At 42.4% G+C, this 17,039-nt stretch overlaps 1 protein-coding gene across 3 annotated transcripts in view; it reads right to left on the bottom strand.

Moving 5' to 3' along the window:
- The window catches only part of pitx2 (paired-like homeodomain 2), a 35,897-nt gene that overhangs the window by 3,848 nt on the left and 15,010 nt on the right, over positions 1–17,039 (bottom strand). Inside the window, exons 1-2 of one of the 3 annotated variants that reach the window (XM_084695463.1) lie at positions 5,283–5,926; positions 3,032–3,100 (exon numbers count right to left, since the gene is read on the bottom strand). In XM_084695463.1, the coding sequence (XP_084551589.1) occupies positions 3,032–3,077 (46 nt within the window). In that variant the 5' untranslated portion in view covers positions 3,078–3,100; positions 5,283–5,926. Of the gene's footprint in view, positions 1–3,031; positions 3,101–3,192; positions 3,256–5,282; positions 5,927–17,039 lie in introns of those variants that run through there. The other 2 variants (XM_084695545.1, XM_084695623.1) reach the window with 2 other exon arrangements.

The raw sequence follows: 17,039 nt of genomic DNA, 5'->3' as shown, positions 1-17,039 counted from the left end.
CTTCCAAATAAAAGCATGTAAAGAGAGATGAGACGCATGCTGTGCCCTAGACGCGCCGGAGCATCGCTTTGCTGCACCCAGAGACAAAGAAAAAGATAATAATATGGTCTACTTTGATGTTAACGTTTTTACCAGGGTCTGGTTGCGCAGTAGACACCCCAATTGTGTTCTGTATGCTATTGACAGGGAAACTTGGTTCACCCTATTGCAACATTACTCCAATGTACGCTGATCATTATAGTCATTTTTACATAAATGGTATTCCGACATTATGATATACCGGGGAAAAAAACACCTTTGGGGAGGATATCTAGTATGCACAGGCGGCAGATAATTTCTAATAATACCCGCCCCTGTTGAGACATTTACATTCAGTCATTTAGCAGCACTTGCAGTAAGTACAGGGGCATTGCCCCCCGAGGCAAGTAGGGTGAAGTGCCTTGCCCAAGGACACAGCATTTTTTTTACAGCCGGGATTCGAACGTGTATGTCAGCCATCTGATAAACACGTACACAAAAATATGAAAAAATTACGATGAAGCAAAGTCATTCTTTTGGTTGTCAGACCGTGCATACACGTAGTCCTAACAATTATATAAGCACAATAAAGAGGTACGACTGTGGCTTTTCTTTGACCAAAGACTTTCATTCATGAGGCCTCTCGATGCTTCTGTCAGGGTATGTCTCCCTGGCGCTGCGTTACACCCCTCCGTGGTTCTCACTGATCCCACTTGTACTAGTTTTAATCTGATAAGACTCTCATTTGCCTAAGAATTTTGAAGAGGGACTTTAAATGAGTTTGAGCTGATCTCATTGAATTGCCAGTAATTCCCACTAGATCAAGGCGCGTAAACGCTAAGTAAACATTCATTGTACCAGACTATTTTTTCACCTTAGTTAACCCTGATTGTCGGTAACACGCGGACAGGTAAAACATATTTAGTTTTATCAATGACGCCTACTGGACATAATCCAATAGAACAGAAAACGAAGCAAGATGGGTTTGATGCTTGCCATCCAGTAAAACGAAAAACAGGTTTATCCACAGTTCTAACAAATATCAAGCAAACAACACCTAACCTTCATTTGAAATGTGCCTAATATAATGGCACTGTTTATCCCCGCTAAGTAAACGGAAGAATAAACAGTCAAAACATGAGCATTGTTACTTTCTCTCCTCCGACACATGGCGCTACTAACAAGTTAAAATGTAGCCTAATCCAGTGAAAGCACTTGATATCCACCTCATTTGCAGTTGGGTAGGGGGGCGATGAACCGAGGCGGAAGAGACAAAAAACAATGGCATGGTTATTACCTCCCTGTTTTGTTTATTCCAATATTAAATTCATGTATTGGTTAATAATAAAATAGCATTTAGTCGACACTATGACTTTCGCGCATCATCTCCACTCGGCTATATCAGTTATAAATCCCTTTACTACACCGTGAGAGGTCAAAGTGAGGTGCTTAAAGGGGTAGAGGGTTCTGTCTGCTATTGAGATGTCAACCTACCTCACTGTATACATACAGGCAATACAACTAATTAGCTAATACATGAAAATGACTTGCTATTATTTTTGTGTGTGATAATTAACAAAACTACAGCCTTATATCTTAATGAATTTATTATTACTTGGCCATGCATGTTGTGATGCTCATGAGAGCAGCCATGCACATTACGTAGCCTGTTGTGGGCTGCATTGCACACAAGTCAGGAGACTGTTGATTGCTCACTTCTTGATTCAAGTAATACTAGACCTACAGTGGATTAACCATTCCCTCTTCATTTGACAATTTATGCGCTATCTCTATTTTGCAGATAATGCGCTATGCCTCTAATACCATAGAGGGCAATTAATTAGTAATTCAGTCAATATAGGTGGGGACGACAAGGCTTTTTACATAGGATTAAGAGGACATCAGATTCCTCCATTAGTATATTCCTCCTCACGAATACGCTTTCATTATACAATTCGTTTTCCCTGGAGTCAATCTATCCTGCATATATTATCTGGTGTAAAAGAGTTGTATGAAGATCGCCAATAATCTGGACGCTCGAGTGTCTCCTCAGTCCGGTGTCTACGTTCGCAAGCCTCGTTAAGTCATCATTGCATACCTCATATAATTATGTGTCTATTTATCTTGTTATTGTTAATCAATGGAAGATCACAAATTGTCCCTGCTCGGTACAGCTGCCCTCTCACTCCGATAAATCGTTTCTATTTGAGCTAAATTATGAATTATTGGTAATTCGTTTAGACTAAACAAGATTAGGTTGTTCTTGACAACTAGGAATGGAATCAACCTCCGAACTTCCGGTCGTATTATTAACCGGGTGATTTTTAATAGAGCTTGAATATTACCTTGTAAGCATTTTAACTGTATTTGCATAGTTTAGTCCAAAGATGACAATTAATACAATTCTGCTATTTAAGGCGTGTACATTCGCACATTTTAAAATAGATTTTAGTCCTTTTGAAGTTTTGCACCAGTTGCTTCAGTCATGTCAAATGAAATGCACTCATAACAAAGAAGAGTATCAACTATTGAACACAAATAGCTTGGAAATAATTGTCGCCCACATAAAATATAGGCTACCACTAATATAGTAGTCTGTTAGATCGTCTATCCTGAATCAAGGACTTCACACAAGGAACATCTAAAACATGAATTAATGCACCATTTCCAGCCTAACGTGTTCTCCTGCACTTCCATGACCAACAGCTAGGTGTCAGTCCAAGACAGGGAACGTCGCCCCTCCTGCCACACAGACCCGCGTGCAAGAGCAGCGAGGGCTGTGGGACAGCGGGCCTGTTAATCTGACCTGTTCTGACTGGTAGAGAGAGATAGAGAGAGAGCGAGAGAGCGAGAGAGCGAGAGAGCGAGAGAGCGAGAGAGCGAGAGACCATCGCTACTCAGGAGGCCCATTAAAGCCTACTCGTAGCCTGGGTTACATGTAGGTTTAATGACAATCAGAATTAATTAATTCTGGCCATGCTGATGACACCATAATATTTGCTCACGTACTCACCTAATTGTGCACAAGTTGACGCAAGTTTACGGCAGTGGGATTCCATTATCAGATTTTTGAAAACTGCCTCTGAAAAGAAAAAGAAGTCTGATTTAGTAACACAATCAAACACACAATCAAATGGGCTATGCTACTTCAGCGATCATTTATTTTCACCTTACTGAATTTGTTTTCTCTCGAACAGCTAGGCTTTCCAGATGCTTAGCCTATACAGATGCGTAGACGAGACCCAATCAGAACCCTAAACTATTCAACAACAAAAAAAAAAGTTGTAATTGCCAATATTTCTCTTTTCTTTATTTCTTAAGTTCCTTCAATCAAATGGCAGCCTATACAACAGTGTTTCTGAAAACATGTTGTTATCTTATTGTTTTGAAGCTCTTTTAACCGTTACGAAAGGAGGTCCAATACATGGCAGAACACACACACAGACAAACACACACACACACACACAGCCACAATCCAGGTATGCGAGCGTGATGTGTTTGCGCCAAGCTGCAGCAGTTCGGCTGCTGGAATATGAGTGATTCTGCAGTGAAATCACGGGATTAGTGTCTGATTGAGATGTCTGTCGGTGTAATATTACAAAATTCATTATCGCAGCTCTAAACTAACTCGATATGAAGTAACACAGATGGGATTTTATTAGTCAAGGCTTCCGCTGTTTGCTTATGATAATTCAAGATGGGGGAAATTTGCATGCAATCATGCTGTTAACCGTTTTCCCTCATTCTTCCTCTCTCTAGACGCAGCCCCTATGCACGAGAAACTGCTACTCACACACCTGCGTTCTACATCTGCGATTTTATTCAAAGTAGAGAGACATTTGAGGTTAAGTTCTACATGGTGTATACCTGGGTAACCCTGGTAGTAGTGGGGCAGAGTATCGGGTATCCCAAAGCAAAATTAAATATCGTGTTTCTGACTAGAAGGTGTAAGGTTATTGTCTGTCCCCCGTGTTACCTAATCAGTGGCTGTAATGAGATTTCATTCAATACAACCTTTCCACCTAGCTCCGTTTGAACGCGTCTGAAGCAAATCACACTGGCAATATATTTAAATCTAATTTAACGACAATGTTCACGCATTGGCCTGAATAATAAAAAAGAAGGATAGGAGATCACGCCTAAAATACATGAAAAGGAACCTATGCTGTTTTATGCAGTTATTTAAAAAATAAGCAAGGAAATTGCCTAAACTCTTGCCAAGCCATAGCCTACCTTTCAACAGTATTTTAAATAAATGTAGCCTAGTGGCCTACAACGAAGATAAATAAACATGTTATTATTCATTTCGTCCAAAGCATAACGGAAATGGTTGTTAATTCTAATAATGATTGTCAAGCCAAATAATAACAACCAAAAGGCCTAATTCTTAGTCTCGTTATTTGCAATCGGTGTTACAGTTCAAAAGCTAGTCAAAAACAATAATAAATCAATTATGATAGATGCATTATTTCTAGGCTGAGCGATTTATGGTGATATTATCAATACTAAAATATAGCGCCTATTTAGAAGGCCACAACTAGGCTACTACTAGGCCTACAACAGCAACAATAATAATAACTAAAATAAGGAATAACTAAAAATCATTAGTGATATGAATAATTAAGACAATTAATATTAATTATAAAGTATTTTAAAAAGACTGTAGTCACTGTTCAAATAGGCCTATAATCATTGCATGTTTATATAGGCTACATAATAGTTTAGCTACTTTCAGGAATTACATAATCAACTCAAAAGAAACTTCCAAGACATAGATCTCTTTGTTTTTTTGCACAGTATTACCCCCAGTCAACATCAAAACATCACAACCAAGTCTTAAATTAGCTGATACATTTGTATTGAGCAATAATAGAATTTCATAGCAGTTTCAAGGTTTTGTTTCGTAAACACAGCGTACAGTGGTAAGATAAGTTTTTATTTGAACTAAATGTAGTCTACAGTGAGTTTCGGCCAGTACATTTTTGAATACACTCACGATTTTGTATTAGCCTAATTATAGGCACGGGACAATGAAACCGATTCAATTCAGTTTCCCTCCAGTGCTAACGATACAGCATTATCATCCTCCTTGTAAGGTGAAACCTGCCACGATCTCACTTATCATGTCCCTTTAAATTACTGCGGTGGTGATGAAATTCACATCAGACTTTCACAGATTACGCCGAAAAAGCTAACCCGAGGTGGAACGAATTCCTTCACTTGCATTGACTCACATTTCGGTTAAAAGTGGCCCCCGGACTTACCAGTTGGCTAGTAGGACACCAGCGTTTAATCACTCTTCTCTCTTGTTTTGTTTTTGCCTGATAAAGATGTAAAGTCCACAGCAACGGTATGCGCTGGCTTTGTTATATGAAGTAAGGACGGGAAACTAACGGTCCAAGATATAAAAGTTATGTCCGCCTTCCGAAGAAACAGTTATCAACGTCGCGTATCCACTTCTCTGATCAAAAATCTGACGCCAAGCGTAAGATTGTGTCATATGCGCGTTAGGATACCTATACAAAGCAATTAGAAGTAGCCTAGCCAAGCAGACGCGGTCTCTTCAGTAGGTGATTCTCTCTCCTTGGTTCGTCCTCAGTTTCAACAACTTTTTTCTCCAGACAGACACTCCAAGAGTGGCGCATTTTTTTCTCCCTCTCGAGCTTTGAGAAGGAGCGTGTGGTTGTGTCTGCGTGAGGGTGTGTGTGCGCGTTCAGTGGGTGTGTTTGTGTATGTCCGTGCAGATGAAGACAGTGTAAACTTAGAAGCTCTCAACTTACAACAATAAAAATAGAGTAATAAATATAAGAGTATATCATAACAAATGGCTTTAGTCATGACTCATTGAATGAAACTATATTTAAGTGTTTGTGATTTGAATACAAGCAATGCTATTGCTTTGTGATTACTTTCCTATTAAAGTACCAGTATCTTTCAATCACAATTAAACTCTTTGAGGCCCTCTAATAAAAATATACCGATCACAGGTGCAGTTCTACGGGCGTCTGAGGAGCCCTCTGTGACATTGCTTGTAAAAAGGGCTATACAAATAAAATGTGATTCGATGTGGTCTCTCCAACCATGCTCACACTAACCTGTGCTGTAATGTAAATTACAATTAACACAATAAATAGGCAATTAGTTTATAATTACATAAGTTACTGGCCAAACTACTACCGTTGAAAAACAGCTAAATCAAAAATGGAATAAACTCTTCTAGCATCCACACAGTATAAAATTTAACACAAAGCCTAATTGTTTATCATTTAATAGGCTACATGCATTTAAAACTACAATTTCAAAAAGACCACGATTTTGCAGTTTTTTTTTGTTTTTTTAAGGGATATGGCCAGTTTAGAAAATCTCCGTTAATGCGCAGATGAAGTGAACAGCTGGCTAAGATGCAAATGGTCTTTATAGATCCGTAAAATACGGACTGATTTTCCATTCGCATCTTAAGTGAGCCAAGTCGACCGGACGTGGGCCTACGTTTCACGTGCCTAATCCTTCTTTTACATTTTCAGTCATACTCCCATTAAACAAGTAATTAATGCACACAACCACATGGGAATTTCGTGGCGATGAAGCACTGAAGCAAAACACGAAGCCGACAAAGGGCCGTGTTCTTCTACAGACCCCTCCAATGTCGTGAGGTTACAGGCGGAATCGGTTTACATTTTAAACACATTTGTGGGGAAAACAAATCCTACATGCAAGATGCATGCAGGCACAGTTTAAAGGCACATTTCAAAGATGCCAATACTATCTTTATAAGGCTTTTTTTGGTGCAAGTTGGTGTTGCTAGGCAAACGGTTAAATAGGTTTAGTCGTTTAATAGGCTATAAAATAACTGCTGTTTTTAAGAGGCCCATCGCACAGTCTATATTTGTATGTCATAGGTCGGAAGAAAATGTAGGCAGAGTACAAACATGCAGGCTTATAGTTACAAATATACAAGCAACCTAAATAATTAATTGAGAGAAAATTCAAGTTCTGTAACGCCTTGAAGGCTATCATCCCTACATTGTCTGAAGATGACCTGTATACTGTGATTAGTATCTCCCCAGACTGCAAGGGCGCATAATTTGAAACCCACATCGCTATTCCGACAGCAACCTTGCATGCACGCCTTTGGCACACCGCGCCCCTGCTGTCATACCACAGAGGGGAAAAGGCGGCGTATTGAGATAGTACACGCTCCTACCTTCATCTAGAGAATAAAAATGAGAGTCTTCTTTTTCTCACGAAGAAAGGTGCAACGGAATGCCTGAAGTTCAGTAAAGGCTGGCGGGTATGAAATCTTTTGCCTCGAGGGCAAACCGACGGCTTCTTTTCATTTCAAGCACTTATCGATTCGCTGTTGTCATCTTTGGCGACGCCGAAGGACACTTGAAAGAATTTCTGATGGGTCTGTGATGTGAGAAAGGAGGTGACCTGACCACGCGCGCTCTGCAGACTCTTAACTAGCACATCAACCCCTTTGCACACATTAAGCTGCCGACAGCAATACAGTTGGACATTCAAACTTTACTTGTGCATACTCAATAGGAGTTTTTAACATCCTTTCCCTTTCATGTTCATCAGCATGCATCCCTTTACCTTACAAGCCGAGGCAATCTGACGTACCCGATATAGATCCAAATTCGGTCTCAATTCAGTTGAATTGAGAAAGTGCGCTAAATAGTTTTTCTTGTAGGCTTTTTACATTGCCATATTTCATGCGTTTACTACAGTTTACACTGTGTACAGTTCCAGTGTTTTGGGTATAATCTTTCTATTTAATATCCTTAAAGTCCCAGCAAAATATATAAAATTTTACGTAAAATGAACCAAATTAAATCTTGAGGTATTTCTATGACTACTCACGACAGTTGACACAGTGTGTACCCAAGATAGACGTTCTTGCCGCATCACACAGTGCTTTATACATTTGCATACACGCATGAGCTGTTACATCTGTTGCTTTGAATCTATGACCAAACAAATCACTTTTTTCACAAATAAATATTGATCTATTGACAACCTACAATTTCTGGTTCATAGTATCCTTTCACTTTTGACTGAAGAATAGTTGAAATAGGTCTCTATTCAGCCTTAAGTCAGCAACGTTAGTCTCTCACAAGATAATGTTTCATAAATGGAAATACTTCTTTAAAAACAAAAGATACATTGCTTATTTTTAATGCACATGTTTATTGTTTTTTATATTATATATATATATTTATATTATATATATATATATATTATATATACTATTATATATAAATTGTCACAAGGAATACATTAATGGACAATTCAATCAGATTCTTACATTTAATTGTAAATTCCCTACATCGTCACATCTCAAAACTAAGAGTTATGTTAGCTACCAGATTAAGGTCTCGCATACAATGACACCCATTACCACTTACGATAAGAATTACATAAAACAAAAAATTATAAAAATAAATAAATAGGTATTCTAATCCAGTTTGTGAATTGTACCATCAACCATCAATCATCCATTAATGTCACAGGTCCTTTGCAAAGAAAAGTAGTACATTATTCAGTTACGTAAGAAACTGTTGAGTAATTCTCTGCCCCAGTTCCAAACCACAAGTGATTGTCGCCTAGTATTCTGTCAGGCCGGCGCAGTGTGACCATGCAATAACATTTGGATTCAAATTGGTGTTTCCAAAGCCACAAATCTTTAAACAAATCATTTTATGTACTGCTAATACGTTGGACAGAAAGTAATGACTTGGAAGTCAGCTTTATTGTGGATGTAACTTCTCTACTACACAAGGACACAGAGAGAGAGAGAGAGAGAGAGAGAGAGAGAGAGAGAGAGAGAGAGAGAGAGAGAGACAGAGACAGAGAGACACACACAGGGAGAGAGAGAGACAGAGACACAGAGACAGAGAGACAGAAAGAGAGAGACAGAAAGAGAGAGAGACAGAGAAAGACACACAAGAGAGAGAGAGAGAGAGAGAGAGAGAGAGAGAGAGAGAGAGAGAGAGAGAGAGAGAGAGAGAGAGAGAGAGAGAGAGAGAAAGAGAGACAGAGAAAGAGAGAAAGAGAGACAGAGACAGAGAGAGACAGAAGAGGAGGTAAGAATAATATATATATTTCTAGCTGCCAGCAAACCCTCCTTAAATGAAAGAAAAAAAAGTCTTTGGGTTTTTCAATTGTTCAAGTAGCAATCTAGGTGTATTAATCACGGAAAGCTGCTTGTATATTCACCAAATTAAAAGGATGACTGTTGAACAGCTCTTGAGCTTGTTGAATGGCTTTTAAGATGATCCTTGTTATTCTAGCTAAGAGGAAAGATGCTGGGCAGAGCAGAGAGCCTATACTCGTAGGGCAACATGAGCCGAGGTTTCAATCCTACAGAGGCCCCAGACACTGCTCCCATGGTTGCCTCCTCTCCTCCTTCACAAGCTCAGCTAATACAACGTATATTTAAAAAGTACTCGGCTGTTTGCCTCTGTGTTCTTTGTAATTATCCCATCCTTGAGTACCAAAGAAAATGAATCGCTGATGTCATGGTGGTTTTGGCCTTCTGCTGGTCTAATATTAATCTCATACATTCAGCTGCTTCAAATGCACAAGGATTAACTTTAAATTAAACTTTGGTCTACGTTTACAAGTGAACGCATTAACTACTGTCATTTCTGGTCAGTTTTACAAGACAGACTGTATTCCTTGTGACTTAGGACATGACATTGCTTTGGTAAATAATGATTTAAACTCACCCTTTAAAAAGCAGACTACTCTACACGGACAGAATACTACGCACATCCAACACTCGTAGATTCAGTTAGTCATATTAACCACACTACACACACACACACACATACACTTGTGGATGTTGCTGTGATCTTAATTACAGGTGGAAGGGTTCCAATAAATTGCTGAAGCAGCCGCTGATCAATCGCATGCTAAATCAATGCAAAGCTGCCGCTCAATTGCTGAGGGGGGAAATCGGCAGAGAATGAAATTGGTGTAATAAAAGGAGCACGATGCCTCGCTTCATCAATAACATGTTAAACAGATCAGCTACACAGCCTCTCCCCTGGCCACGTGCCCCAGGTGGAGACAGGGGGCGCAAAGGGAGGCAGCTTAGCTCTAATTGGTCTACAGCGGCTTGGAACGAGAGAGAGAGAGAGAGAGAGAGAGAAAGAGAGAGAGGAGGGGGAGAGAGAGAGAGAGAGAGAGAGAGAGAGAGAGAGAGAGAGAGAGAGAGAGAAGGGGGGGTGAGAGAAGAAAGAGAAACAGAGAGAGGGGAGGTTTGATGGTGACAGAAACACTGAGGTGAATTTAGAATCTGAGAGGAGAGGTGGAAAGGAGGCCAAACAAAGAAAAACAGAAAATTGCCGAGCTGTGAGATACTTGTAATACTGTACAGACACGCAGCTTGTCAACACAGACTGTCCTTTGGCGTTGACTACCGTGAAATTGTTAGAATTGTGAACTTCTAGTCCTCGATTACCTGCTGCGCTTATCTGTGAACCTTTGTACATCACTGTGGATAAAAGTATCTGCCAAATGAATACAGGTAACTGGATCTTGACTGGGTCTAGTTTCTCTTCTACCATTACCTAAAAACTGTATGTGTGTTCATAGCAGAGTAGAATAACAAACCAGGCTACTGGCCGAAGCCTGTTGGCCCTCAGTGATACGCAGTGATAACTTGTCATGTTGATCCAGGCTCATCCTGGCTGCGGTCACCTGACCAGTCACCTGACCGGTCACCTGACCAGTCTCCTGACCAGTCACCTGACCAGTCTCCTGACCAGTCTCCTGACCAGTCACCTGACCAGTCACCTGACCAGTCACCTGACCGCGCTCATCTGTAAATATGAAACAGGAAACATCCATTCTCTGTTAGCCTTTTCTTGATTTATTTCAAATCCAAACGGCCGATGACGTGCGATTAAAGCACTAAATGTAGTTTTTGTTGTGCTGGGGTCTAATGCCTTATGGTCCTAGCATCTGGAAATTAGGCACAGTTGGTGTTCTGTACTAACACAGTTAGTGTTCTAAAGACCTAATGGAGAAACAGACAAGGATAGACTTGTGTTATTTTCCTCCAGTCTACAACACAATGACTGAACCGACGGTGAGCTTCCTCCGGTGAAAGGTGCTTGTAAGTAGTGTGTGGTGTGTGTGTGTGTTGTGAGTGTCTGTGTGTTCACAGACACAAAAGTCTGTGAATTTTGTGTGTGTGTTTGGGGTGGGGGGGTCGGGGGGGCTAATCCAGTCCCTGTGTGAAACTGTTGACATTTGTTCTTTTTTTTCTTTATTATGTGACTGGGCCTGTTTTGCGCTGGATTAGCTACAAATCTCCCATGCAGCACATTCAGCATGCCACTAGTAGTTTAACTTCATTAATAATGGATGAAGACAATGTAATCTGGGAGCAGGAGAGCAGAAGTGTTGCGGGCCACAGAGGAGAGACAGAAGTACCGACTCACGGTAACACAACACAGACGCCTCGGAACGCTACCAATACCTGCCATCTATTCATTATTTAATTCATTTCTGGATCAATGCCATTGTCACGGTTTGTAATTTGTTTAGAATTCACAAAGATTGGGCTGTTAAGTGCCGCTGGGAGTCGGGAAGGGTGAGATGGGGTGGGGGGTGGGGCGAGGGGGGAGGGAAGGTAATAGGGGGAGACTTTGGGAGTCTCGGCGGTGCATATCCCGGTGTCTTTCATTGATTGTGTTTACTCAAGCTGCTCATTGCCGACTATTACGGAAGACAGAGACTGCTCCCTGCCCTGACAGCAGGATGGGAGGATTAGCTCGCCACGTATTTCACAATCTCTGAACTGACGTGGTTGTTTCATATCAATGGTACCAAAGCAGGGCAAGGACCGAGCAAAGCCTCGTCAAAGCTTAACATTTAAAACTTCTTCCATCTAACATACAATTACATTTTTCTGGGCTGTGTGTAGATACTGTGTTGGTAGAATAATTGATTCTGTAGCTTACCCTCTTGTGCTGGTGCAGGCTCGCGGCCCATCTACATAGATCCCTTATTGAGGTCTTTGTGTGGGTGATTCTGTCTCATTTGGGCGGCTGTGGATTTCAAAGGGAGAGGGCTGTAATCCTGAGGAGAATCCACAACCACCATCTCTAGTAATTTGGACTTTGATCTCTTTCTAGAACGTTTCACAGTTGCGTTCTCTTTCTATCCTCTTTCGTGAACTTTGATATAATGCTTAGCTTAGCTAGGATTCATTTGTTGTGTGATAATCATTACAATTGTCTGAATACCAAAACAATCATGCTTTTCAAACTCTCCCAGTGAAGATACACCTTCTGTCTTGAATCAAAATAACAAAACCTTGCAGCAATCTGACCAGAGAAGATTTAGCAAAGTGGAACATTGTATGTCTGACAGGGTCACTACTAACCCTACTACCTTTTCATGTTTATAAACAGCTCGTGGGATTATCATTGCAGTATGCAGTGACACTGCCTGTGACAAACACTACCCAATAAATGTGAACACCATGAAGGCTTACGGTCTGGTTTTAGCTGTCAATATGACGGCAAAGTTCGTACTTTCTTACACCGGAGCTTTTAGTGACAGGCGTCAAAGCTTCTCCCAGCAACACTGTTTCTTGGCACATAATTGGACTCATTTTGAAAAGTGAGGAGCTGTTGATGGAATACTGCCATGTTCCTTTAGAGAACGCTTCTACTGCCATGTTCCTTTAGAGAACGCTTCTACTGCCATGTTCCTTTAGAGAACGCTTCTACTGCCATGTTCCTTTAGAGAACGCTTCTACTGCCATGTTCCTTTAGAGAACGCTTCTACTACCATGTTCCTAGAGAATGCTTCTTTTGATGGCCAAACTGCTCCTTAATTTGAACCTTTGAAACAGGGTCTGACTGCTCGGCTAGTTGACTTAGGCCTCCTAAAACAAATGCCAACACCTTCGTACTTGTTTCAATTTGAGGTCATAATTAAAAGTAATTAAAAGTTTTAAATGACAACTTCACCTTAAAGTCTGACAATGAAAGGAGAATCAACATATTACATATCTGTATCCATTGTAGCTGCTTGCAGATGTAATTGTGTTGTTGTGGATGGTGTAGGCGACACCAACAAGACAGCGTTGATATGTGAGGTGCTACATAGTACTGAATAAAAGCTTAATGGGCTAAGCTTAGGTGATATCGTAATTCATTATAATGGCAGTTGCTTGTCTCGTAAATCTAGCTGAAAATAAAGTCCCCAAGTCTACCTTGGTGACTGACACCTTAGTTTACTGCTGCGTCAGTGACCTTGGCATGCTCGTCATGCTACAGAACGTAAATGGAGTTTCCATTGTAACACACCCCCCACACACACAGGTGCGGCAGCAAACACACACACACACACACACACCAGGGGACACAACGTATACCCTCCCCATGCCACACACACACACCAGAAGACACAGTCATAACGTATGTAAGTGTGTTCAGTGTGAGTCAGGTATCACTTAGGAAGATGGACAAGAAATAAATGTTGAATCCCTTCTTCATGTTTCACTGTGGTCAATCTAACAAAGTATGACCCCGTTGGACAGTTAGATACAGTAGATGATTGGCTGGTAAGAAAGCCTGTATTTAGTTTGCTCTCCGTGTGAAGATGTGTTCAAAGTGTGCTTCTCACGGGGGAGCGGCATGCTTGATGAGTCACACAACGCCACCTCCTCCTCCATATCTCACACCTTTACGTTCCTCTCTCTCAGTTATGCTTCAACATGCCAATAAATCACCTCACCCCCGTTAAGCAGATGACGGCTCCGTTTCCTGTTTGGGTATCTTCCTTAAGAGGGCCGCTCCAAAATGACACCCCGCAGCAATAACGCTGTCACGAGCTGGAGGTCTGTCTGGCGCTGGCCCCTGTGCGATGCGAGCGCTAACGCTGAGAGCTAAGTTACATCTGGGCCCCCTGGAGGGAGGGAAAGCTGGTCGACTCACGATAGCTAAGCTGTCGTTGGATGTCTTGTGCTTTCCGTGTGTGTGTGTGGTGTGTGTGCGGGGCCTGGATGCGTGTCAGTCAAGGCCACATGAGGCCTGCTCACATTCCCCTTCTCTGGGGTTACAATTAATTGCAGGGCTGTCACGAGTAATGTTTAGCTAACAGGAAACACACCGGCTTTGACATAAAATCCTATATCGCTGATAGATGTAATTAGAAGTGTTAAATCTTGTTCCAGGCTGTTTCACGTGCCCCCTCCCCTCCCCTCCTGCCCTGCCAGGACACAGACAAGGACACGTCAAAACAGGGACACAGGCAGCCATGACATCCCCTCAACAGATGATCGTTACCGCCTCGTTCCTGTGGTTGAAGCATGAGCTGTTCCCTGTCCTACACCTAACGAACGCCACTTCAAAGTATACTGTATGTAACAAAGTATATATTTACTGCTTTTTTCCACAGGTACACCCTTGCATTTTTTTAAAGGTTCACGCTATTAAATTGTTTAATTGTAAGTTGTTCAACTACATGCTCTTATGGTTCTTCCCTAAGGGGGACTTAATGTATGCCTCATGTTTTGGCTACCCCGCAATGTTTGGGGCTATCTCGTTGTTATGATCAGTGACCTATGCACTTTTGTAAAGCTCTCTTTTGGAAGTTGCTTTGGATAAAAGCATCTGCTAAATGCATAAATGTAAATGTACTGTAACTATTTATGTATATATTTACATTATCTGTGTCCAATATGTGGGTTGGCTAGTTTATTTCAAATTAAACCTTTGAGTGTTGAATAAAAGGAGGGTTTCTCAGAGGTAGAGTCAGAGACCAAACAGCATGGAGGGGAGCACAGCTGTCCTCTGAGCTGATAGTGGCTGACTTGATAGATCATATTAATACTGTACTTCCCTTCCCCTGTGATGACTCATTTTGCATGTGTGGGGTGAGGGTCTCATCTTGGCCATGTTTGGCCCTCCTGTAGCTTTCTGGTGCGTCCCCTCTCCGATAACTGGAATTAATAGCGAACAAGCCACCAAACGAATTTGATTATTGTTATTAATTGCTATGTTATTGCATCACATTCCATTTTGATTAGCCTAAACCGAAGCCCTGGAAAGCACCTTACATCTCGACCACAGTTATCTGAAGTTCACAGTGATGTCGACCGATCCCTGACCAGACACAAGGTCATGTTGCTGATGAATGCACCTCCAGGGGTCTCCCGTTGGAAAGCCATCATGTCTGTGAACCAGACGATCCTCGGTCAAACTAACATCATATCTGTTGCCTTACGCATCGCTGGGATACATTTCTTTCTTGTAAACTGGATTTGCACCGAGCAAACACTGTTTGAAGGAACTGTAACCCAAGCCGAAGATGTGGACTGAGTTTGGAAGCTGTGTGTATATAAATAGATAGTTCTTTGTTGTATGTATGCTAGGTGTATATATATATAACAGTGTATAGATAGTTGTATGTTTTATGTATGATAGATAAATGTATGACAGATGTATGATCATTGCGTTTCTTGGGTCCTGTTGTAAGTAACCCCTTCAGGTTTGACTGGCGATGCATTCCTGGGCAAGATTGAAGTTGAACGGAACGTGAGTGTTGCCCGATGCTCGTATCTGGGCAGCACAGGGACAGAATTCCAATATACCCAATCCTAACGTGACACATCACCAGATAACACGAACCATGTAGTGTCCCGGTGAGGGAGCAGGCAGAACATGACAAGACCTGGGTTCTCCTGATGTCGACCAGGGAAGGGACACTCCTGGCTTGTTCTCTTGCTAGGACAGTAGGGGTGACATGGTGTGTGTGTGTGTGTGTGTGTGCTACACCTATACCCTTGGTGAGGCGATGTGTGTGTGTGTGTATGGTTGCCATGGTGCTCTGACAGTGTGCACAGTGTGTGTGTGTGTGTGTGTGTGTGACATGGTGCTCTGACAGTGTGCACAGTGTGTGTGTGTGTGTGTGACATGGTGCTCTGACAGTGTGCACAGTGTGTGTGTGTGTGTGTGACATGGTGCTCTGACAGTGTGCACAGTGTGTGTGTGTGACATGGTGCTCTGACAGTGTCTGAGAGGGGGGCCCCTTCCTCCCCACAGAGACAAGCAGAAAGTCCCCCGTGTCCGAGGCTTGTCCCCTGCAGACCACCGTACCTGACCCTCACCGCTTCCCCTGGTCCACCAATCCTCTGCTCACTGGACCTGGAGGGCACTTCAAATACCGCCAGGTCATCAGGGGAGTATACTAACAGGTTCAAGGCTTTGCTGCCAATCCCACTCAACTTAGGATCTTTAGGGGAAACAGATCGATCAACTGCTATGCCTTGCCATGACAGATCCACCAGCCAAAAACTATAAGATCATAAATCATGAAGGGCATGGTTCACCCACATCCAGGCCTTAAATCCAATGCCAGCAGTCACTTCAAGTCTGCGACAGCAAAACCATGAGCTTTTTTCACACTGGGGCTGAAAGCAAAAAACACTAAACAAACAACAAAAGTCTTCCTTTCCTTGTTTCACAGCAAATCAAGGCTGGAAGCAGGAAGAGCAGCTGCTGAGCTCTCTCCACCCAATTAAGTATCAGTCCAATTACCCCGGCGTCCAACACACACACACGCAGATTCCCCCGTCTTCAGGACCAGAGGAGCCAAATAAAAGATGGTGTTGAAACCGGAGGAGGCTGAAGCAGACATCAAACAACGCTGAAGGAAAGAGAGAGAGAGAGGCTCGGCCGCATTGGCTCGACGCTCTGGAATGTGGGAACAGCGTAGCGCCGTTAAGGCAGGAGAGGGCTGTGTCTCGGAAGGTCACGGCCAGGGGCGGGAGGGGCTGGACGGGGGTTGGGGGTCGGTGTGATGTGGTCTGGAGCTCCATGGGTCTCCTGCCAACCCGGTTGCCCAGGGCCAAGTGCTCCCCGCTGGGCCGCTGAGCGACGGTGCCCCTGTAAGCCTGGAGGAGGCTGATGTCGTGCCAGGCGCTGGCAGGGGGGAGGAGGGTAGGGTGGCACCTGTTCACCTCTGCCAAACATCATGCCTCTCCACCCCCC

The sequence above is a fragment of the Hypomesus nipponensis genome, chromosome 1, assembly GCF_054491055.1.
Source record: "Hypomesus nipponensis isolate SF chromosome 1, ASM5449105v1, whole genome shotgun sequence".
NCBI classification, from domain to species: domain Eukaryota; kingdom Metazoa; phylum Chordata; class Actinopteri; order Osmeriformes; family Osmeridae; genus Hypomesus; species Hypomesus nipponensis.
This window is presented reverse-complemented; position numbering and strand designations above follow the sequence as displayed.